General features: G+C 50.6%; 12 protein-coding genes across 12 annotated transcripts; 6 read left to right on the top strand and 6 right to left on the bottom strand.

Annotated features, from left to right (window-relative positions):
• Positions 1 to 389: 389 nt before the first annotated feature.
• On the top strand, positions 390 to 1,199 carry T069G_06977 (uncharacterized protein; the record flags this gene model as incomplete). The annotated part of the gene is made up of 1 exon (XM_056174187.1): positions 390 to 1,199. One exon carries the CDS (start codon positions 390 to 392, stop codon positions 1,197 to 1,199), a length of 810 nt encoding a protein of 269 aa, XP_056027766.1.
• A 90-nt stretch (positions 1,200 to 1,289) lies between these two features.
• Positions 1,290 to 2,501, bottom strand: T069G_06976 (alpha/beta hydrolase fold domain-containing protein; the record flags this gene model as incomplete). The annotated part of the gene is made up of 4 exons (XM_056174186.1): positions 1,290 to 1,570; positions 1,638 to 1,905; positions 1,984 to 2,376; positions 2,445 to 2,501. 4 exons carry the CDS (start codon positions 2,499 to 2,501, stop codon positions 1,290 to 1,292), a joined length of 999 nt encoding a protein of 332 aa, XP_056027765.1.
• A 900-nt stretch (positions 2,502 to 3,401) lies between these two features.
• On the top strand, positions 3,402 to 3,767 carry T069G_06975 (cytochrome C oxidase copper chaperone (COX17) domain-containing protein; the record flags this gene model as incomplete). The annotated part of the gene is made up of 3 exons (XM_056174185.1): positions 3,402 to 3,426; positions 3,494 to 3,552; positions 3,627 to 3,767. The coding sequence occupies 3 exons, from the start codon at positions 3,402 to 3,404 to the stop codon at positions 3,765 to 3,767; spliced, it is 225 nt and encodes a 74-aa protein (XP_056027764.1).
• Positions 3,768 to 3,952: 185 nt separating this feature from the next.
• Positions 3,953 to 4,472, bottom strand: T069G_06974 (uncharacterized protein; the record flags this gene model as incomplete). Its single annotated transcript, XM_056174184.1, has 3 exons — positions 3,953 to 4,160; positions 4,211 to 4,323; positions 4,383 to 4,472. The coding sequence occupies 3 exons, from the start codon at positions 4,470 to 4,472 to the stop codon at positions 3,953 to 3,955; spliced, it is 411 nt and encodes a 136-aa protein (XP_056027763.1).
• Positions 4,473 to 4,822: 350 nt separating this feature from the next.
• Positions 4,823 to 6,609, bottom strand: T069G_06973 (TCP-1/cpn60 chaperonin family domain-containing protein; the record flags this gene model as incomplete). The annotated part of the gene is made up of 4 exons (XM_056174183.1): positions 4,823 to 5,665; positions 5,726 to 6,381; positions 6,435 to 6,486; positions 6,559 to 6,609. The coding sequence occupies 4 exons, from the start codon at positions 6,607 to 6,609 to the stop codon at positions 4,823 to 4,825; spliced, it is 1,602 nt and encodes a 533-aa protein (XP_056027762.1).
• Positions 6,610 to 7,100: 491 nt separating this feature from the next.
• Positions 7,101 to 8,594, top strand: T069G_06972 (ATPase family associated with various cellular activities (AAA) domain-containing protein; the record flags this gene model as incomplete). The annotated part of the gene is made up of 4 exons (XM_056174182.1): positions 7,101 to 7,103; positions 7,157 to 7,248; positions 7,313 to 7,427; positions 7,482 to 8,594. The coding sequence occupies 4 exons, from the start codon at positions 7,101 to 7,103 to the stop codon at positions 8,592 to 8,594; spliced, it is 1,323 nt and encodes a 440-aa protein (XP_056027761.1).
• A 530-nt stretch (positions 8,595 to 9,124) lies between these two features.
• Positions 9,125 to 9,967, top strand: T069G_06971 (3'-5' exonuclease domain-containing protein; the record flags this gene model as incomplete). Its single annotated transcript, XM_056174181.1, has 1 exon — positions 9,125 to 9,967. The coding sequence occupies one exon, from the start codon at positions 9,125 to 9,127 to the stop codon at positions 9,965 to 9,967; it is 843 nt and encodes a 280-aa protein (XP_056027760.1).
• A 733-nt stretch (positions 9,968 to 10,700) lies between these two features.
• T069G_06970 (uncharacterized protein) lies at positions 10,701 to 11,378 on the bottom strand (the record flags this gene model as incomplete). The annotated part of the gene is made up of 1 exon (XM_056174180.1): positions 10,701 to 11,378. The coding sequence occupies one exon, from the start codon at positions 11,376 to 11,378 to the stop codon at positions 10,701 to 10,703; it is 678 nt and encodes a 225-aa protein (XP_056027759.1).
• Positions 11,379 to 12,477: 1,099 nt separating this feature from the next.
• T069G_06969 (cytochrome c1 family domain-containing protein) lies at positions 12,478 to 13,829 on the bottom strand (the record flags this gene model as incomplete). Its single annotated transcript, XM_056174179.1, has 4 exons — positions 12,478 to 13,150; positions 13,233 to 13,295; positions 13,424 to 13,569; positions 13,755 to 13,829. The coding sequence occupies 4 exons, from the start codon at positions 13,827 to 13,829 to the stop codon at positions 12,478 to 12,480; spliced, it is 957 nt and encodes a 318-aa protein (XP_056027758.1).
• Positions 13,830 to 14,473: 644 nt separating this feature from the next.
• Positions 14,474 to 15,818, top strand: T069G_06968 (uncharacterized protein; the record flags this gene model as incomplete). The annotated part of the gene is made up of 2 exons (XM_056174178.1): positions 14,474 to 14,665; positions 14,742 to 15,818. 2 exons carry the CDS (start codon positions 14,474 to 14,476, stop codon positions 15,816 to 15,818), a joined length of 1,269 nt encoding a protein of 422 aa, XP_056027757.1.
• An 861-nt stretch (positions 15,819 to 16,679) lies between these two features.
• T069G_06967 (uncharacterized protein) lies at positions 16,680 to 17,492 on the bottom strand (the record flags this gene model as incomplete). Its single annotated transcript, XM_056174177.1, has 1 exon — positions 16,680 to 17,492. The coding sequence occupies one exon, from the start codon at positions 17,490 to 17,492 to the stop codon at positions 16,680 to 16,682; it is 813 nt and encodes a 270-aa protein (XP_056027756.1).
• Positions 17,493 to 19,997: 2,505 nt separating this feature from the next.
• T069G_06966 (proteasome subunit domain-containing protein) lies at positions 19,998 to 21,041 on the top strand (the record flags this gene model as incomplete). Its single annotated transcript, XM_056174176.1, has 4 exons — positions 19,998 to 20,000; positions 20,097 to 20,321; positions 20,391 to 20,573; positions 20,655 to 21,041. 4 exons carry the CDS (start codon positions 19,998 to 20,000, stop codon positions 21,039 to 21,041), a joined length of 798 nt encoding a protein of 265 aa, XP_056027755.1.
• Between the last annotated feature and the right edge of the window lie 154 nt (positions 21,042 to 21,195).

Genomic DNA, 21,195 nt, shown 5'->3' with positions numbered 1-21,195 from the left:
CCAGTAGAGTTGTTAGGTTTCCTATTACTTGGTAGTGCCCGATCTGGCAGTAAGCAGTTTTAGTAGCCAGCTGAGCTGTATTACGATCCTTGCATACAGGTAAGAAACTCAGCTCTGTGCTACAATGTCATCAAATGAAATTGCTTCCGGAATTTTGTTTTTGCCGCCAACAAATAGATATCAAGACCAGATGCTGTTATTCAAGTTGCGGGGTACCATTTCAGGCAGCAAACAGGCGGCTTTCGTAGAGAAACATCAGCAAGAAGCGTCTCGGCTGTCGATGTAATGTAGGCTATACACCATCATACACCATATATACAAATCATGAATTCCATACCACCAGACGTGTGAGTTTAAATAATCCAGGAACTGGATAGGATGTGCTAAAGATGACTCCTAGCATTGCTTCTTCCGTTCCGTTCCGATTCCTCGTTGGGCCCAATGAGCGAGAATTCACCATACACTCTGCCCTCTTTACATGCCAGTCCCCCGTCCTCGAGAGATTGGCAAACGGAAGCTTTACCGAGGCCACTGAGAAATGTGTCAAATGGACATCTGTAGATGAAGACACCTTCATCAGATTTTGGCAATACACGTACACGGGAAAATACACCGCTGCTCCCCCAGTAAGCGTTGCAATCGAGTTAAAGCCTGAAGCCACTCCCAAAGTACAACCACCACCAAAACAACCACCGATTCCGGCTTTGTTCGATTCTCGGCGCCCTCCTCCCAAGGTTGTGACACCAGAAGAGCTAAAACGCAAGGCTCTATGGAAGACATTTCTAAAGCAGCGTTCCTCTGAGCCTGTTTCTACATTCTACACTCCTGGTTTCGTTCGTTTCACTGGCGCCGAAGACAATCTCGCGAGTGAAAATTATACAAACACTTTTCTCTCGCATGTGCGACTTTTTATTTTTGCAGAGTGTTACGGTATTACAGCGCTAATGACACACTCTCTCAATGGGCTACATTGGACATTGGAGAAATTTACGTTGCATGATGAGAGAGTCAACGATGTAGTCGCCCTGGTAGATTACTGCTATGAGGATTCGGTTCCGCAACCGCTGAGAGATCTAGTCACTCTGTACGCAGCTTGTAAGATTGACAAGTTATGGAAGAGTGAGCAATTCTGCGCGCTTGTGGAGGCGCATAGTGAACTGTCGATGGCTTTGCTTGGATTGATGGTGAATGAGTTGTAGACTGAAGAATATAAACAATGGTGTAATACTGATAAATCATAGAACGCTAATGACTGAATGGAGATGGTCCGCAACAAATTTATCAGCACATCATTTACTCAACAACCACTTGAGTCCCTCTTCCGCATCCTGTTGCTGCTTTGCACTAATCTTCAGATCCGGGAAGAATCCCCAAAACCCATGAGGCAAGCCGGGATAAATGTCCTTCTTAGTAGCAACCCCATCATCCTTGAATACCTGCTCCATGACCAACGCGCAGTCTCGCACGGGATCCAGCCCGCAAACCTGGAAATACGTCTTGGGGAGGCCCTTGTGGGTAGGGAAAGTCACGGGGAATACAAGCGGGCTGTGTAAATCAGCCTGATTATTCTCTGTAACGCATGAACTTATTAGTTGACCAGTTTCTTGATATGATACCTTCCCTCTGTAGGAACTTACTCCAGATGAACTTCAACGACTCAAGAGAAAGCACTGGCGCATTGGCGTTTTGCTCAAAGCTAATGAAACGATCTTTGTACTTCTCCGGTACCGTTTCGTGATTCACACCGCCTGGCATTGCTGCATAGATGCCAGTAAGAGGAGGGCTCAGTTTGTCGTTCAGGCAGAGATGGGCTACAATCAACGCCATATCGCCACCTGAGCTTTCTCCTCCTACCAAGAACCCCTTTTCAGAGTCAATACCCAACGACTCCAAATTTTGCGCTGTCTAATAGATGTAAAAGAAAACTTTTCGTTAGAAAGCTCACAATTGCCCAACTATCTCAGAATTAATGATCCCACGTACCCATTTAGTAGCATCATATGCATCTTCTATAGCAGATGGAAAGACATGCTCAGGGGCATGCCTATAGTTGACATTCACCGCAACACCACCAAGCTTCACAAACAGCGCACAAAGCCAAGTCTCCGTGTCCAAATCCCCCACAGCATATCCTCCGCCGTGGAAGACAACGAGTCCAGGCCGTCCTTCAGTCGACTCCTCTCGAGGCTTGTAAACGCGGATCTCGGTGGTGCGGTTGTCTCGCACTGGGATCTGAATATTCTCTTGAAGGTATGGAAGTGTGGCCGGGTCGACTTTGGGAGCTGCATCTTTCATGGACTGGATCATTGCCCGGACTTGAGGGATGTTGGTGTTTTCATCCCAAGCGGCTAGAATGGGCGACCCTGAGTTGAGGATCTGGCGTGATGATGTTTAATATTATTTTATCTTCGGATCACATGGGAAACACCATTAGAAAAGCTTACCGGCTCAAACTCAGGGTTAACATTGCTAAGAGCGCGAATCTCTTCAATCGTAAGCATCTTGTCTATACTTGAGTATTGGAAATGTCTAATGCTTGGGACAACTAGGAATACGAAGCAACCATAGCAGCGGTTATATATATGACTTTGTCTCTTCCAAACGCCCAGCTCCTGCTTCTCATTCGTGGAAAACTAATTGCGACTGCCAGTTACAATGCCGATTTACCAACAAGGGGGAAGACAAGACGGCTAATACGAGATGATAAGACGGCAATGAAACTGGACAAAAATATCTCAAGCCAGGCCTCAAAGCCAGGCACGAAACCTCGCATCTTCATGGCCAATCTCGGCGATGCTCCCCCCCTCTCACCTCCGTAAAAGTCGGCCATTATCCCTAAACGAGTGAAACCCGAGTGAGAATTCGGGTCCGAACGACGGTGCATCGATGCAGGGGTTCAGCGGCCGGGGTGGAGACCGGAATCTCCCGGCCAGCGTACCGGAGTTAACGGCCTGTGTTGCAACTGGTCAGGTAGCTTCAGTTACTGTATTTAATCAAGTTCTCATGTTTGTCATAGTTTAGAAAGCATGGAGCTGAGTGCCAGAAAAAGCATTTGCATTTTGGGCTCTGGACGAGATATACGAGATAAACGATATACTCGATACATACCAAGAGAGCTTCATTCGGGAAGATGACCTAAGGTCCCTGAAGAAATACTTAGCTACTTTGATGACGTCAGCGGAAATGTGCTCAAAATCACGAAGTTCCCACGCCCGCACGTGAGACTCCGGCAACATGATTGGCCAGTTTTGCTGCTTAGAAATGCACCAGCGAAACTGGCGTGACTATTCTCAATATCATCGCCATCGTCAAAAAATTAAAAGAAGCATGATTCAACGCAAGCTTCTCTAACACCCAATCGCCAATATCACAATTCCATTGCGCTACAAGAATAAAGCACCATGGATGCCAAGCCTGCCACTTTCAGTACGTCAATTGCCTCCCCAATTTCTCTGCAGGGCCGCAGAAACTAATCGTCTTCTGATGTATATAGCCTTGGCCGCTGCGCCAGTTGCTTCTCCCGCAGCCTCCGCGAGCGCTTCCAAGCCCAAGGTCAGTTTGTCGCAAAACATTCAGGATACCCCATGCTTGTGCTTGTGCTTGTGCTTGTGCTAACCATGGAATAGCCATGCTGCGTATGCAAAGAGGAAAAGTCGAAGCGCGATGAGTGCATGCTCTTCTCAACGGCCAAGGATCCCGCTGCCGACTGCAGATCGCTCGTTGACCAATACAAGAGCTGCATGCAGGGCTTCGGATTCACTGTGTAAATCAAAAGTCTTTCATTCTGGCGCTATGCCTTTGTACATTATCAACATATAGACTCTTCGGAAAAGTACGGCGCTCGATTATTCTCTATTCTAGATTAACGACCCCATCCCCTGATAATGCGAAGAGCCAATCATGAACTGTATAGTGACACAACTCTTGATGGCTGGTTGGATTTGAGCTCGACTCAGCTTCCACGCTGGTGCCCTGCCACTTTCTCCAGAGCTGCAGCTGCATCTTTTTCTCTTCCTGCGTACCCTGCCATCATCATGGCCTCCAATTCTTCCACCTTTGCATCTGCCTTGGCCACTACATCAGCCATCTTGGCCTCGATAGCCTCTCTGCGCTCCGTCAATTCGATAATCTCCGTCAGGCATTGTAACATTCTCTGTGTTCTATAAAGCGTTTAGTCTATGTTTGCAGAAAGGGTCAAGTAACTCATTACCGTCGACACTGCAAGTCTTCAAGCCAGGCACTAGCCCTTGCCTGAATCTCTGCCAGGGCAACACCGTATTTCTCACTCGCAGCTCTGCTGCTTTCATTTCGATCCTTCTTGAGCTGCTTTGTGTCAGCCCCTGCTCAGTTTCGCTCGAAAGAGGAAATGTAAATAGACAGACCTTGTAGATCTGTTGGTGCACTTCCAACGCAGCGTCTCCCGGATCGGAAGAATCGTTGGAACGGGACCGAGTACTTCTTCTTCTGGCCATGACTGTCAACTGTGCCTTTTGGAGAGAATGAAAATTCCTCTTGGAAAACAGGTTTATAAATGAATCGAAAGATAAAGAGAAAATGCATTAAATGAGATAGCGGTGCAACTTTTGGTTCAACAGGGAAAACGTGTGCAGTCGAGATCTTGGGGAAGGAGCCAAGTGCATTCGGGCCCCAGGCATCAACTTGAAGAATCCGACAGGTACTTGGGATTGAGTACAGAAAAGGTACCTTTTATCTGTAGGGAAATAAACAAACACAGGGGCGAATCAAGATCAAGATTTGCTTCTTTTAAATAAATTTAGATATTACATCATACAGCAATCCTACCAGACAGCTTGAATTTTCTCTACCTTGACAAAGCAATGTCGTCTATTCTCAAAATCATCTTCACCGTCTCAGCCGCCAGCTCAATGGCGCTTGTGCTGACCAAAAGGGGCTGCAAGACGTTCTCCTTGGAGATGTTGGTGTTGACACCTCCAGATTTGATACTGACACCGGCGTTCTTCTCTCCCATCTCGTGTCGGTGTCTCAGGTCGGTAACAACCTTGATGCTGTTCAGACCGGCGTTCTCGGCAAGGGTTGTGGGAATGACCTCCATGGCATCCGCAAAGGCCTTCCAGCAGATGGCCTCTGTGCCTGTCAGGCTGCGAGCCTGCTTGGACAGCTGAGCGGCAATCTCGATTTCAGGGGCACCACCACCGGCAATCAGGGCCTTCTTCTTCACCAGACATCGGAGAACGCAGAGGGCGTCGTGCAAACTTCGCTCGGCTTCCTCCAGGATGAGAGAGTTGGCACCGCGAACAACAACGGTAACAGTCTTGCCAGTAGCCTTGGCTCCGGTGACCTTGACCATGCGTGATCCCGATGACTGAACCTCCTCCACAAGATCGGCTGAGCCCAGCTTATCCTCGGTGAACGAGTCAATGTCCGCAATGGGCTTGCAGCCAGTGGACTTGCAGATGAACTCGACTTCGTCTCGCTCGATGTCTTTGATGGCCATGATGCCGAGCTTGGCCAAGAAGTGTAGGGAAAGGTCGTTGACGGCGTCGCGAAGGATAGACTTTTGGATCAATAGCACGTTGCACTTAGCCTTCTTGATCTTCTTGGCCATGTTCAAAAGATATAATCGCTCCTCCTTGACAATCTTGTCCATCTGGCGGTAATCGTTGACCTGGATCGTGTTTTCCATCTTTGCATCAAGTCAGCACAGGTATACAAATTGAAGTTATTAACTGCCACTCAGACTTACGTCAGGCTTGGGAGGACTGAGCTGGAACTGGATAAGACCAATACGGGCCTTCTCCATTCTGATGGGACCGCCGGCGTTCTTCAGCACAGGTTGCGTAAGAACGAGGCCATCGACCAGCTCGCTGTCCTCAATTGTTCCTCCCACCCTCTTGATCATGCGGATGTTGTTGAGGTCCACGTTCTCCGCAGTCTTAACATCGATGGTCTTGGTAATGGCGTTGACAGCCATGGGGCCGAGAAGGTTCGAGTACTGAGACACAATCTTGGATGATAGAGAGGTGTTGGCAGCCTGGAGGAGTGAGGCGTTGTCGGTCAGGGAGATGGGCTGGGACATGTCGTGTAGGACTTCGACGGCGGCGGCGGACGCTCTCTGGAAGGACTCTGAAATGACGGAGGGGTGGATGCCCTTGGACAGCAGTCGGTCAGCAGCGCCGAGAAGGCTGCCGCAGATGACAACAACGGAGGTTGTGCCATCACCAGCCTCGACATCCTGGGCTCCTGACAGGTTAACCAGCATCTTTGCCGTCGGGTGCATGACAGACATGCTCTTGAGCATGGTGTTTCCGTCATTTGTAATAATCGTCTCCCCCTTTCCACTGCGGATCATCTTGTCCATGCCTCGAGGGCCGAGAGACGTTCGGATTGCATCGGCGACGGCTATATTTTTTATTAGCAGATCGAACCACTGTGTTGCGAATGAGGATACACACCTCTGGCAGCGACAATGTTGGACGAGCGCACCGCCATGGGCTTCTCCTTGTCCTGTGTCCATGGGTTAGCGGGGCAGCTCAGGAGCTCGAGAGGCGTGTTAGCTTTGGATTTTTTTCTCCTTACCTTGAAGGCGACATTCTTGGACTCGCCGCCCGAAACGGCCGGTGCAGACATTCTGGAGACTTGTGTTTATCTCTTGGGGGATGCAGAGCCAATCTCCGAAAAGCCACGTTCACGGCGAGCTTTGTTAAGAAGCAAGTTCGCGGGTTCCTGGAGCCTGGTTGACATCCCACCTTGGCTGCCCTACTCCGCCATATTGGTAACGGAAATTTTGGAGTCGGCGCGAGAGATAATCCATGCTCCGGCGGTACCTCCCCAACTCCCCCCTGCCCGCCTACTGCAATTGGCTGGCATTAGCTCAGCAGGGTCCGAGCGACAGGCTCCATGCGGCAAGCTCAAGGCAACTCCAGATTACGGAATGCTTCCATGACCTTCACAAGCTGCATCACCATCATACCAAACGCGCATCACGACCAGCGATTCTTCCCTCCTCGAACGGACCAAACGAACACTCTGGAAGAGCTCACAATTCTTCGAATCTATTCTTTTATACGCCATAAATCCCCTAATTCTACGGACGTTGCGTCCAGTCTGCAGAGTCCATCATGGTAAGGCAACCCGTCTAGGCCAGATAAATACTGACCATTACTAACTGCCATAGCCTTCTGCGACCGGTCAAAACTGGGAGAAATACACCAAGAAATTCGCCGACGATGAGATAGAGGAGAAGAAGATCACACCCCTCACCGATGAGTACGGACCGCCTCGTATTGGAAGTGCCGTTTCGAAGCTGTTGGGGATGCTAACCCGAAGCCAGGGATATTCAAGTTCTCAAGACATACGGTGCCGCCCCATATGCATCGACCATCTCAAAGCTCGAGAAGCAAATCAAAGAGAAACAACAGAGCGTAGATGAGAAGATTGGCATCAAGGTATGAGTCGGCGCAACTGCGATGCATCTGCGGCTATCTAACGTGTTGACACAGGAGTCCGATACTGGTCTCGCACCGCCGCATCTATGGGATGTAGCCGCCGATCGACAGCGAATGTCTGAAGAGCAGCCTTTCCAGGTGGCACGTTGCACAAAGATTATCGCCGACGATAAGGGCGACGAGTCGAAAAGCAAGTATGTCATCAACGTCAAGCAGATTGCCAAGTTTGTCGTCCAGCTTGGCGACCGAGTCAGCCCTACGGATATCGAGGAGGGCATGCGAGTTGGTGTCGACCGCAACAAGTACCAGATCATGCTGCCGCTTCCTCCCAAGATCGATGCCAGCGTTACCATGATGACGGTCGAGGAGAAACCAGACGTTACGTACGGTGATGTCGGTGGCTGCAAAGAGCAGGTTGAGAAGCTCCGGGAAGTTGTCGAGATGCCCCTGCTCTCCCCAGAGAGGTTCTCAAACCTCGGTATCGACCCCCCCAAGGGCGCATTGCTCTACGGCCCTCCCGGAACCGGAAAGACGCTTTGTGCCAGAGCTGTTGCAAACAGAACAGATGCCACATTTATCCGAGTCATTGGTAGCGAGCTTGTTCAAAAGTACGTCGGCGAGGGTGCTAGAATGGTTCGAGAGCTGTTCGAGATGGCTCGGACAAAGAAGGCTTGCATCATCTTCTTTGACGAAATCGATGCTGTCGGTGGTGCTCGATTCGACGATGGTGCCGGTGGTGACAACGAGGTCCAGCGAACCATGCTGGAGCTCATTACTCAGCTGGATGGCTTCAACGCCCGAGGAAACATCAAAGTCATGTTCGCCACCAACAGACCGTCCACATTAGATCCTGCTCTGATGCGACCTGGACGTATCGACCGCAAGATTGAATTCTCGCTGCCCGACCTCGAGGGCCGTGCCAACATCCTCCGAATCCACGCCAAGAGCATGTCAGTTGAGCGAGACATTCGATGGGAGCTCATCTCCCGCCTCTGCCCCAACGCTACCGGTGCCGAGTTGAGGAGTGTGTGCACCGAAGCCGGCATGTTTGCCATCCGAGCCAGGAGAAAGGTTGCCTCGGAGAAGGATTTCTTGGACGCGGTGGACAAGGTCATCAAGGGCAATCTCAAGTTCAACTCAACAGCGACATACATGCAATACAACTAAATAGGCTTCTTAATGTTATTGGTGTATGAATAAATACGGGCAAACCAGGGGACCTCCCCAAATATCATGCGCTCCAAGGGGAATAGAATTGGCGTTTACGAACAGTTGGCATGTTGACTCTACAAAATAACATGATATAAATCCTCCCATGCTTTCATTTTCTGGTAATTAAGTGCCACGAGTGATGGTTTTTAGCTGTATTTTTGTTGCAGATTATATATATGGCTAGATGTACGAGCGTGAGCTACAGGAGTGCCTGCTCCCTCTACATGAAAGCTCAAAGTGCAAATCCACCCATCTAGAAGCTATAGCCAATCTACGGATCAGTATTGGATAATATAGATTGAGTGGCGTAGGTCACTTCCATTGGCTGCCAGTGACATGCCTGATGCAGACCGAATCAATGCCCGACATAAGCCACATAAAACGGCCATCCTATTTTTGACTTTATAGAGCGTAGTATATCTAAATCACCAAGCTATTTTCTCAAAATAAACGTGTCGTCCTTCAAATAATTTATCGCTGCTACAATGGCCGGAAGAAAAGATCCCGAGTTCATAAACACGCTGGCAGGGGTTGCCAAAATCGTTGACTTTGTAGACCGCCAAGACACCTGGAAGAGAGACATTGAGCCTCCATTGTACATCGACCTCGAAGGAGAACAACTCGGTAGGAACGGAAGCGTCTCTCTGATGACGGTGCTCGTCTATCCCGGCGAAGGTCTTGAGTGTATCTACGTGATCGATATTTATATCCTGGGCAACGCAGCATTTGAAGTCGTCGGCGAGCGTGGCAAGAGCTTAAAGGACATACTCGAAGCACCGGAGAGATCAAAGGTCCTTTTTGATGTCCGAAGGGATTCTGAGGCGCTCTTCGCCCATTACGGGGTGAATCTCCGCGGCGTCTGGGACTTACAACTCATGGACAGCGCTGCACGGCCGAGAACAGAGCAACGGATGTTACTTTCCGGGCTGGCCAAGTGTATGCAATTCGTCCCCCTGACCAACGCGCAAAAAAACGAATGGGCTCTTTGCAAGGAGAGAGGAGACCGTGTATGGAACCCGGACAAGGGCGGTTCGTATAACGCTTTCAACCAGAGACCGCTGCCTGCCGAGATACTACGGTATTGCGCGGGGGATGTTGCATATTTACCTGCCATGTACAAGAAATACGCCTCCAAAAGTACTCGATGGCGGAATTTCGTCTTTGAAGCGTCGCAGAAGCGAGTTGTTGAATCGCAAGGGACGGGGGTTCAGCCTGAGGGTAGGGAGAGGGCGCTGAGTCCTTGGACTGCGGAGGAACATAGGATGCTTGATTCGTGGACCGAGGTGAATCCAAGGGGGGGGTTACTTTTCGCAATCTCGGGAAGATGACTTTGACGATTTTCTTTGGAATGAAGATCCGGAGGATGACTTGCCTGATTTTTTTTTTTTTTTTTTTTTTTTTTTTTTTTTTTTTGGTGAAGGTCGTGATATCGATCCAGACTGTTGGTCTAAAGTCTTCGGTTAGGGTGTCTTTGTTAAAATCCGTTTATGAAAATGAGACGACGTCATGGAGATTTGTCAAGTAAAAATGAAATACATGCAGTCTCGTATTAAGAGGGAAAGCAGAAGCGGATGTGAAGTCCATGTAGTGATGGGAAATCTCGGTATGAGCCTCTGAAGAACGTTATGTATATAAATATTATCCAATCAATCTAGTGGCACCTAATTCATCCTCTCGTATTGATAGGTATCTTGGTAGAGAATTTCAACAAAGTCCATACCTACCCATCTCGTCATTCTGCAATGACAGTCCTAAACGCAACCGCGTACTTGATGCCCCAGCCATGGCCAAAAATGGTATAAAATAAAAAAGCAAATGCCAATTATATAAAAGAAGAAGAAGAAGAAGAAGAATTAATTATGAAAGCCCAGCCCATGTGATGCCCTCCCTACCCATACAGTATATACCCTGGTAACTAACTAGTTACCTTCCCATTCCCATTCCCTACTCCCAATTGCTAAGAAACAGTGCGCTATGTAGTAATCGAAATCGTCATCAGTCATGAACGGAAGATGCCCGCCTCTTGTTTGTGTTCTTGTATGCTCTCGCTGCTCTTTGGTATCACGCGGTGTATGTGTCGGATAGACATCCTAGGCAGACAACTTCGCCCTGGGCACCCTTCTCAACACAACAACGACTGCAAATCATAGCATGATGAGTACTGCTATCCGGTACGCCCCGTCGTCCATTAGAGTCGTCATCCATATAATCCTTCCGCGCGTTGGTATCTGGTATTGGAGGCGTCATGTCGTCGTCGACATCGTCCATATGAAGGGATCGCGAAAGAACATCCTCATCATCCAAGACTAGCTCTTTATTGAAGTTTTGGCCCTGACACTCGCGCATGCAGACAAAGCACGTCTGTTCTTGACACGATTGACACTTGGCAAAAGAATCGAGGTCGGATTTCTTGGTGGGCCTGCGGTGGCAAACATGGCACGGCATCAGAACCAAGCCGTTAATTTTGACAGGTGCCTTGCCGTGAATGCCTTGCGCCAGTTCGCGAGAAGTGGTTCGTCGATGAGAAGAGAAAGTGTGGGCATTGTCATCGTCGTGGATCGGTCTGAATCGTTTTGTTGGGGGCAGCGTCTTGCGTGTTGAGATGATATCGGCGCCTTCTGGAGCCGCGTGCTGGTTCAGTACGTGGATGGCGGAATGCGATAATCTGAAGGTTTCGGTTCCGTCGTGATCCCATTTGCGCTTCGTCGCACGATGGACATCGTCGCCGACATAGGGCATGGTCGGATGCGAATTGGGCGTGTTGCTGGCGATGGTCTTGCAGGCGCAAGGGAGTGAAAGATAGCTCAGGCAATGATAGACGAAAGATGTCGAGCTTAAGGTTCGGAGAACGCAACAAGCAGCGCGAAGCGAGAGAAAAACGAAGGACTGGACGATTGAGAATGACGAATTAATCGCCGTCTCGCCGAAGAGGACAAGGGAGAAGAGAGACGAAAAAAAAGCCGAGGTGGAAGAAAAGGAATGTCGGAAACAAGGTGCGATTTTTTTGCCGGGCTGGTTTTTTGGATGGCATGGACCTGATGATACGGCTTAATCACCGGGTGAATTACGATTCAGCTGCGTTGTGACGAGTTGGGGCGATTCTATTGGAGGTTGGCGCAGTGGCCCTGCCGGCTTGGCTAGTAATATGTACCTCTAGTCAGCCATGGGTAGGATTTCTCACTGCATATATTGAGAAAGTATTTTGAATATTCGTAATATTTCATATGAGGTGAGACATTTTATTTCCAGAGCTTTGTTTCCATGATAAATTAGTCTTGTTGGAAAGAATTAGTCTTGTTGAACCAGGTGTTCTTACTTCCACAATCAATTGTTTTACAGTCGAGCAGACAAGTCGTTAATAGTCACAGTCCAGAAAATAGCTACCTCGGCATATAAAACATATAAGCAGTGCTTAATTTAATAAGAATAAATTCACAAGAAGCATTGAACTTTTACCTACAGGGTGTAAACATTAAAAGTCTAGCGCTCATGATAATTCATCCACTGTGTGTCCAGCCATTTACTCTACAAATCTCATGGACCTACAAGCAATTTCCTCTCACGACCTAATTCTAACACATATATTCATACTGCGATATACTCACAGCAACTACAATTTTCAACTCACAAACGCCAGAAAAGAGACAAGTAGCATTAAAACGGCGTCTGATTTTTTTCTTCTTTAAAAGCTCTAACACCGCCCGTCACCAACATACATGCATCACATCGTGTCTGAAACAACCCATCCATTTTACCCGCCTCCACCAACAAAAGAGCTTTTTTTTCTAAGGAGGAGACTAGTAGTATACACATACACACAGGGAATTTTTCACCTCCCTTATCGGCGGACCTTGGTCTCCGCAGGGGGGTCGTAGGTAATCTTCCTGGACTTGAGCCAAGCCCACTTGTATCGCTTTACGTAGACGCTGATGGCCCACAGAGCGGTGGTGGCAACCAAGACCTTCATGCCCATCTTCTTGCGGTCGTCCATCTCGGGCTCGGCGGCCCAGTTGAGGAACTCGACAACGTCCTTGGCCATCTGGGAGGTGCTGGCGGGAGTGCCATCCTCGTACTCGACGAGGCCGTCGTACAGAACACGAGCCATACCAATACCAGTGCCAGGGAAGTAGGGGTTGAAGTTCATGCCGGGGGCGACCTGGACACCAGCCGGGGGCTCCTCAGGGTAACCAGTCAACAAGCTGAAGATGTAGTCGCAGCCACCGTGGCGGGCCTTGACGATCAAGCTCAGATCCGGGGGAAGAGCACCGTTGTTGGCAAATCGAGCAGCCTCGTCGTTCTTGTAAGGAGGAGGAATGTAGTCGGCCAGCTTTCCGGGTCGCATGGGGATCTCACCCTGCTCATCGGGCTCATCGGGGTATTCGTTCTCCTCAGCCAGGGCCTTGGCCTCGTCGACAGTCAGGACGGTACCGACGAGAGTTCGGTAGGGGACTCGGGAGAGGGAGTGGCAGCTGGCGCAGACCTCACGGTAGACCTGGAAACCACGTCGGAGACTGTATAAAACCCGGGTGTAAGCGGTAGAGCTCCTTCAAGCTACCATCTCTCTGGTGGGGACTGAAAAAGGGTCTCACTTACGCCTGGTGGTCAAAAGTCTTGAAGAACTGCTGGTGAACCCAAGGGTACTGAGTAGCGTGGAGACTGCAGCCAAATCCGTTAGCAATTGGCCGCCTGAACAATAATCGGCAGAGGAAGCATTTTTATGCCGCATCAGGCACTTGTGGCAAGCAGCTGATGCGAAGCCCTCGGCAGCGGGAAAAATCACATACCCCTCCTCAGCAGGGGACGAAGCAAAAGCGACGGGTCCGTAGAGATGGTAGTACCAGGCCATGGAGCCGGCGGCGAGGGTGGTGGAAGCAATAGCGGCGAGGTTCATGCGCGCGGTGGGAGCTTCCGAGCTCGTCGAGGCAGCACGCTACAAGAGACGAAAAAAGGTCAGCTCCAGGTCTTCCATGGACATGTTTGATACGCTGCTGGTGCGATTGAAGCGTTCCGGGCAGCAATGGCTGCAGGGTTTGCGGTGCAGACAGCTGCTCAGCCCTCGGCAATGCCTCGAGGCGAGGCAACGGGTTTTTGGGAGCTTGTGGCATCTTCACCCACCTTGGAGACGTTGACGGCGCCATTTCGAAGCCCATTGAGGAGGCGCGCCGGGCGCAAAGATGACCTTGCCAACATAATTGGCAAGCTATAGCGAAGCCGCAGGGGGAGCCGCAATCAAAGAGTGAGGGCTATGGTCTCGATCTCGGGTTCCAAAAGGGCTCAGCGGGAGAAGTTGATAGAGAAAATCCATCGTTCCGAAATGGACCGACGCTGATTGGTTCAAGTCACGTGCGCATGGGATGTTGCTCGGAAAGGTGGGGAGCCAAGCTGGACTTCGGGATACTTGGAGGTACGAGTAATGCGTGGCAGTGATTGGCCACCAACTAACTGAGATTCTGCCAGCTGTCTTACGGCTGTCTCGCAGCTGGCAAAGACCGCCAAAGCGATCCATTCTTCCACCCCCCTGTAACACCTGGAATTTTCCTCGTAGCGTCTGGTACTGCCGTCACAGCCACAGCCTCGTCCGCTGCAGGTTGCCCAGGCAAACCAGAAGCCAGGCACCGCCCGTTGCCCCGCCCCCACCATAGTCAAAACAATTCGTTCCATCAATCATTTCACTCCCGTCTCAAAAAGCGAAGCCTCACCCAAAAAATCTCCCACAGGGCTCGCAGCCTCCCCACAAAGCCGCTCCTGATTTGCTTCGCGCGCCTCCCGCCTTTTTATCTGCTAGACATCATCATCATACGCATTAGCTTTCCGCATTTTCGCTCGCCTGCAAAATGGCCTCGTCCAAGATCTTCTCCCTTGAGGGCAAGGGGCTCAAGCTCGACACCGCCCAGGACATCGAGCCTCACATTGCTGCGCTGGTCGCGCTCGAGGACGTCGAGGAGGTCCGCTTCCTGGGGAACACGCTGGGTGTTGGTGCGTGCGAGCGCCTTGGTGAGGTCCTGGCCACCAAGAAGAGCCTCAAGGTAATGCAGCCTCCCGAGATGCCCCTCCTTGAAACAGGAGAAAAACGACGACAGTTGCTAACATAACAAATTCCAGTCTGCAAACTTCGCCGATCTCTTCACCGGCCGATTGCTCAACGAGATTCCCGCCGGCATCTCTGCCATTCTCACCGCTATCCTGAACCATCCCCACCTCACCACCGTCAACCTCAACGACAACGCCTTCGGTCTCAACACCCAGGCCCCGCTCGTGGCTTTCCTCTCCGCCCACGTGCCCCTGCAGCACCTCTACCTGAACAACAACGGCCTCGGCCCTCACGCCGGTATCCTTGTCGCCGATGCGCTCTCAGAACTTCACGCCAAGAAGGAGGCGGCTCGCAAGGAGGGCAAGCAGGTGCCCGACCTCGAGACTGTCATCTGTGGCCGAAATCGACTCGAAAGCGGCAGCATGGCGGCCTGGGCCAAGGCCTATAGCCTTCACAACAAGATCCAGGAGATTAAGATGGTGCAAAACGGAATTCGGCAGGAGGGTATCTCCCGTCTGCTCAGCGAAGGTCTCAACACCGCCAGCCAGCTCCGAATTCTGGACCTGCAGGACAACACTTTCACCATCATGGGAGCCGAGGCACTCGCCAAGGTCGTTGCGAACTGGGAGGATATCCAAGAGCTTGGAGTTGGTGACTCTCTGCTGAGTGACAAGGGCGCTCGGTTGCTTGCTAAGTCCCTGTTAACGGGCAAGAACAAGAAGCTAGAGACTCTGCGTCTGCAGTACAACGAGATCAAGGCTGATGGTGTCAGGGCTTTGGCCAACGCCGCCAAGGCTGCACTCCCAGCGCTGAAACGAATCGAGCTCAACGGCAACAAGTTCACTGAAGACGAGGACGCCATTACCATATTGCAGGAACTCCTTGAGGAGCGAAAGGAGCAATATGCCGGCGACATTATCATTGAGGATGAGTGGGGTGTTGACAGCCTGAGCGACCTGGAGGAGGAAAGTGAGGAGGAGGAGGAAAGCGAGGAGGAGGAGGAGGAGGAGGAGGAGGAGGAGGAAGTCAAGGAGAAGGCCGAGAAGTTCATCAAGGACGCCGAAGCAGCCCAGAAGCAGCCCATAGCCCAGCGCCAGGACGAGGATGTGGACGACCTGGCAAAGAAGTTGGAAGGCACTCAGCTCTAACGTTGAAATTTCTCCTCTCTCTCCCTCTTTTTTTCCCTGCTTCTTTTTCACGAGTTGGTTTTGTTAGACATTTCACATACACACACAACACTTCTACACATATACTCCCGCTCTCCACGCTCTTCCACACCGTCTTCCTCTATCCACTACTCAATGAAAAAATCGATACCCTTTTTAGAACTCGGTAGTTTTCATGTCTCATAACATATGTAAAGTAATCCATCAAAGATGAACGTTCCCTTAGTATGTCCTCTACACCATTATAAGCGTTACGGTAGGTACTAACCCACTAAAGTGCTACACAACAAAAAATCACAATCACAATTGTAAAACTAAAAAGTTCATAAAATTGGAATATTATTATATTAACAGTATTATTGAATGGTTGTTCTACGTCTGATTTGCATGGCCATCATTGGGTTCCCAGATTTCTACAGATGGAGTAAAGAGGATAAGGGGAAAGGATACATACCTCGATTCAAGCCACAACATTCACCATGACCCTCTGTAGAAAAAGTCGTTAGCCCTCACTGCGACCATCACAAGAAAAGGGGGTATATGGGGGGATTAAAGGGGGGGTTAGTTGAAACAAAGAAGAGTTTTGGGGGGAAACAGGAGAGAAAGAGTTTGAAACATGAACTCGAAAAGTACCCCAAGACCAGCCACCCTTCCCAAAGTACATTTCCTCCCCTTATTCATACAAAAGAACAAAACTTGTTAAAAGCCTAAAAACTCAGCCATCCATACCAATCCGACAAAAGAAAAGAATCCTCCAGAGCTAGCCTGCGCTGCTATCTAACCGCGCCTGTTACCACGGGCTGGGCCGTGTCGGCGTTTTGCTATATTGTATGTTTTCTAACATTACATGTCCATAACGTCCACGGCCTGATTTCCCCGATGTTGTTCAAAAGAGCCATACTGCTCAGCCAAAGCCATCTGTAGTTGGTGTCGAGCATAGTCAGCGCCAAGATAGACGGGGTCTGTAGAAGGGTTATAGCTTGGGCCGCCAACAGAGGTGCCAAAGTGGCTATAAGCATCCTTTGGGCGGGAGTTCGCTTCCTCACGCTCCCGCTCCCGTCGCATAATCTCCTCATATCCAGACATCATGTAGGGCTCGCTCTCTTGGGTAGCTTGGTGAACCCACGTGCTGTTTGAAGCCTGGACTGTTGTGCCATCCAGGCTCATGACATGGTTGTTCTGTTGTTGCTGATAACGTAGCTGAGCCAGGTGCTCCTCCTGCTCCATCGTCGTGCTGCTCCAAGCAAGAGCTGGGATATCTCCGCCGCTGCTCGGAGGACAGATGCTCCATAACTCAACTAGCCTTCTCTTTTGAGTAACATCGGCTATGCGGAAGAGCTGCAGTTGCGAGGGCGTCAGGGTGACTGGATCAACGCCATGTGTTCGTAATATCGTCTCGGATGAAACGACGTCGCTCTGTGGTGGCTCCGATGAATGCCTCTGCGAGTCTTGGTTTTGGAGTTGGGGTTTGGCGATGTGAGCGGAGTGGTTGTAGTGCTGTGATATAGCATAGATAATCGGTTGGTTCATCTGTTCAGAAACCACCATTTCCTGGGGCATCTCCTTGGGAACCGCCTCCGGGTTAAAGGTCATGTTCCGTGAGAAGAGCGCTGCAAGGTCATCATGGACCTGCATATTGGCCTGCAGTGATACCATTTTGCTGCAAGATAAAGAGTTAGCGTCTGGGTCCTAGAAGATGAGAGGGTGTATGTAGGTAGGTGTATGTAAGTGCATGCATTCAGGTACGGACACGATGGTGACGGCTTAGATAGGTAGGTAGCACAACAATACTTGGTACTGACTAAGTACCTGGTGACTGTCTCGACGATGCTTCAATGAAAGATGCAGTACAAAGAAAGCGACTTGGAGATACCTGCTGGTGTTCCGGTTAAACTGTCCAACGAAATACTGCAGCGTTATATTGCTCCGTGTTGTGTAAATCCCTCCGATTGGGGAGCGATGGCTTAGGTTGGGTATCAAAAAGAGACAAGAACACACGCTCGGGGTGTGACGGCAAGCAAGAGGGTGCAAGAGGAAGAAACTTGGCTTGTTCTATTGCACTACACTAGGATAATGTCAAGGCGAGGTGTCAAGTCGCAAAGGGTTTTTAAGCAAGGCAAGAGGTCAGGAGGAAGTGAGGAAACAAAAAAAGATTCCTTGGACTCCTTTTTTGCAATTCCTGGCCGGGCGGCTGCAGATTCGTTCGTGCCTAGAAGCGGATACTACAGCGTGCTAGCAGGATATTGGGCTGCAGGGTCGCAAGAACAGGCGAGGGGTCAGAGACAACTCAGCGCCTCTAGCGGAAACTATCGGCGGGATGCCAGCGAACGGCGGTGATTGTTTCAAATTGGATAAGTGGAGGCCAGCCGAGCCGGTGCAGAAGCCGGTGCAGGAAGAGAGCAGAAGCGAGAAGCACGAGAAAGAAGCTGGAACCGGCGGGGTAGAAGCAAGAAGATATGCAAGAGATGCAGCGAAGTAGCAGCTAAGCAGAGAGAAGAGAGAAGAGAAGAAGAAGAAGAAGACGCCGCCTGGTGTCAAGTCAAGTATATATACTCAACCTGAGGCATGGAAAAGGCTTGTCCATGATGTATGTCGGGTGAGAATGGAAATGAAATGTTGGGGTCAAGGTCACCATGTGTCACTGATTTGATTTGTGTGATGTGTGGATTGTGGATAGCGCTGTTCAACGGGAAGGAGAGAGGGGGGCCCGGGTCATGAGGAAGGTCCAGACGGGCACGTTCAGTGGCTGTGACGCAGGCGCTTTGGGCCTCGTTTAGGCATTGGCCAGCCGAGGGACATTGGCCTGGAGCTTCCAGGTACCAGAGCGGCAGGTGGATGGACCTGACAGGAGCCCAAAGAATGCAATCATGCGCTGCGGGAGGCGAGTATTGGGTACCGGGCGGGATGGTATTGTTGACGATCAATATCAGGTAGACAAGCACTGGCGCTGGTGCTGGCGCTGGTGGCTTATGTTTCATCCATGCTAAATTCCAGCCAAGTTTATGAGCAATACGGGAGTGCTACCTGCTAGGCCTTTCAAATGTCATGCTATATCAACACTAAAGCAAATGAATGCCCGTTTAATGACCATGCAAACCGGTGGCAAAAGCCGGAGCAAAACGCCCCCTTTTATCGCTCATCACCTCACCTCGCCTGACGGACTGACTGCGTGGGCTCCAACTAGAGATATAGCCAAATGTGCGTCGTTAACAAGGTTGCATGCATCCAACATCCGCAACCCCAGAGTGTGTCCCCCATGCGTCAGCTCCCACGTCCATCCCGCGCTTTGCGAGATGCAAAATACGAGCCATGACAAACCACCAACCGGACGTGAATCTGGCCAGACTCCAGACGGCGAGATTATCGAGTGTAATTTCTTGTCTTCTACGAAGTCGACACTGTATGGTCGCTTGACGCTCGTCACTACGTAGTCATTCGTTCGTCGTAATCGTGGAATCGAAAGCATGAATTCCGAGCTAAATGGAAGACAAAAGAAGCGGGTCTCAAATTACTTTGTAACCGGACAGGTTGGCAAAGAACGGATATTTAGTATTTCTCCATCTACTTAGCCATCTATCTACTAGATCTATATCTCCCTCGTATACTCGTATCTGCTCCTCTCTACTAGATTTACTTACATTTTCTCTATGAAGTATCCCCTCTCTCCCATCAACACATTATTTGCGAATCATCCTCTAATAATAGGTAGCGTCATTCACAGTCACCACTAATTAATCTCATCGATACCAATATGCAGGGATCGTCCCAGCCAGGTGGGAACGTCAGGTGTGGCGGTGTCATTTGCGGGATGAGATCAAGCCACTCCCGTCATAGCCACCAGCTCACCTTAGCTAAGCAAAGCTAACCCGTCGAGCTACTCTAAAACAGACGTCCTGTGGCTTAAGCATCTGGTGTGGCTTGACTCTCTCACTCTCTCATGTGGCTGAGCCTTGTCCAGTTTCTTTGCGCCTCAGGCACCGCTGCGTCCAGCCTTGTGCGGGCGATTGCAACTACGCAGCTCTCAGGCTGCCTGGCTGGAGCTCCAAGCCAAAGCCCGCCAAACCAACCATCTCGACTCTGAACCCCTCCACCATTCCGAACTCGACGACAATCCTCCATCTTTTTGTGGCCAACAAATTATAGCAGAGCTTCGGGGCAATCATGGTAAAGTCTCCAGCCACTGGGCATTGCTGCGGCGCCGTGCACTTGCAGCTACTCTTGAGCGAGAAGCTAACTGGGACATGCCACTTTGAATAATAGACGTCGATCGGCACGGGTTACGATCTCCTCAACTCCATCTTCTCTCCTGATGGACGAAACTTCCAGGTCGAATATGCCGTCAAGGCGGTAGAAAACGGCGGCACCTCAATCGGCATCCGGTGCAAGGACGGCGTTGTCCTGGCTGTCGAGAAGATTGTCGCATCTAAGCTGCAAAAGCCCGGTGCAAACAAGCGAATTGCCAGCATTGACAGCCATGTCGGCGCAGTACGTACACCCCGCGATGTCCATACTAGGTACTCAATCTATGATACCGCAATGCTCACCAGGTCCCAGGTATACTCAGGCATGATCCCCGATGGCCGCCACTTCGTCGACCGTGCTCGAGACGAAGCTCAGAGCTGGCGCCAGAACTTCAAGACCCCCATCCCCACAGCCGATCTTGCCTCCCGCATGGGTGGTTACCTCCAGGCATACACCATGTACGGTTCCGTACGTCCATTTGGCATTACGGCCATCGTTGGCGGCGTCGACACCTCAGAAGAGACTCCCGTAGACGGCGAGGTCGGTTCAGGGCCCTCGGTCGGTGCCGGTGGCAAGGTGCCCGGCAAGCACGGCGGTCCTTTCCTCTACATGATCGAGCCCAGCGGCCTGTACTGGGGATACTACGGAGCGGCGACGGGCAAGGGCAGGCAAGCTGCCAAGGCCGAGCTGGAGAAGCTGGATCTGCCAGCAGGGAACATTACCCTGCTCGAGGCCGTCAAGCAGGCCGCGAGAATCATCTACATTGCCCACAAGGATAACAAAGACAAAGAGTTTGAGCTGGAGATGACCTGGATCAGCACAGTCGACGGCCCCACCAAGGGACGGCATGTCGAGGTTCCCAAGGAGCTGAGGGAGGAGGCAGAGAGGTTAGCGCGGGCCGAGGACGAGTCTGACGACGAGGAGGAGGAAGAAAAGAAGGATGAGGACAAGATGGAAGACTAAATAAAGGAGTTTTAATTCTTTTGGGTGTCCGGGTCACAATGTATTATTCACGACAAGAGGGCTCATAGAGTAATGCTTCCTCTGGATGAGATATCCATAACGAGACACAAAATCACCGTCTCTCTCTCACGTTTCTTGCTTTCTTTTATTTCTT

This window comes from Trichoderma breve, chromosome 4, assembly GCF_028502605.1.
Source record: "Trichoderma breve strain T069 chromosome 4, whole genome shotgun sequence".
In the NCBI taxonomy this organism is placed as follows: domain Eukaryota; kingdom Fungi; phylum Ascomycota; class Sordariomycetes; order Hypocreales; family Hypocreaceae; genus Trichoderma; species Trichoderma breve.
This window is presented reverse-complemented; position numbering and strand designations above follow the sequence as displayed.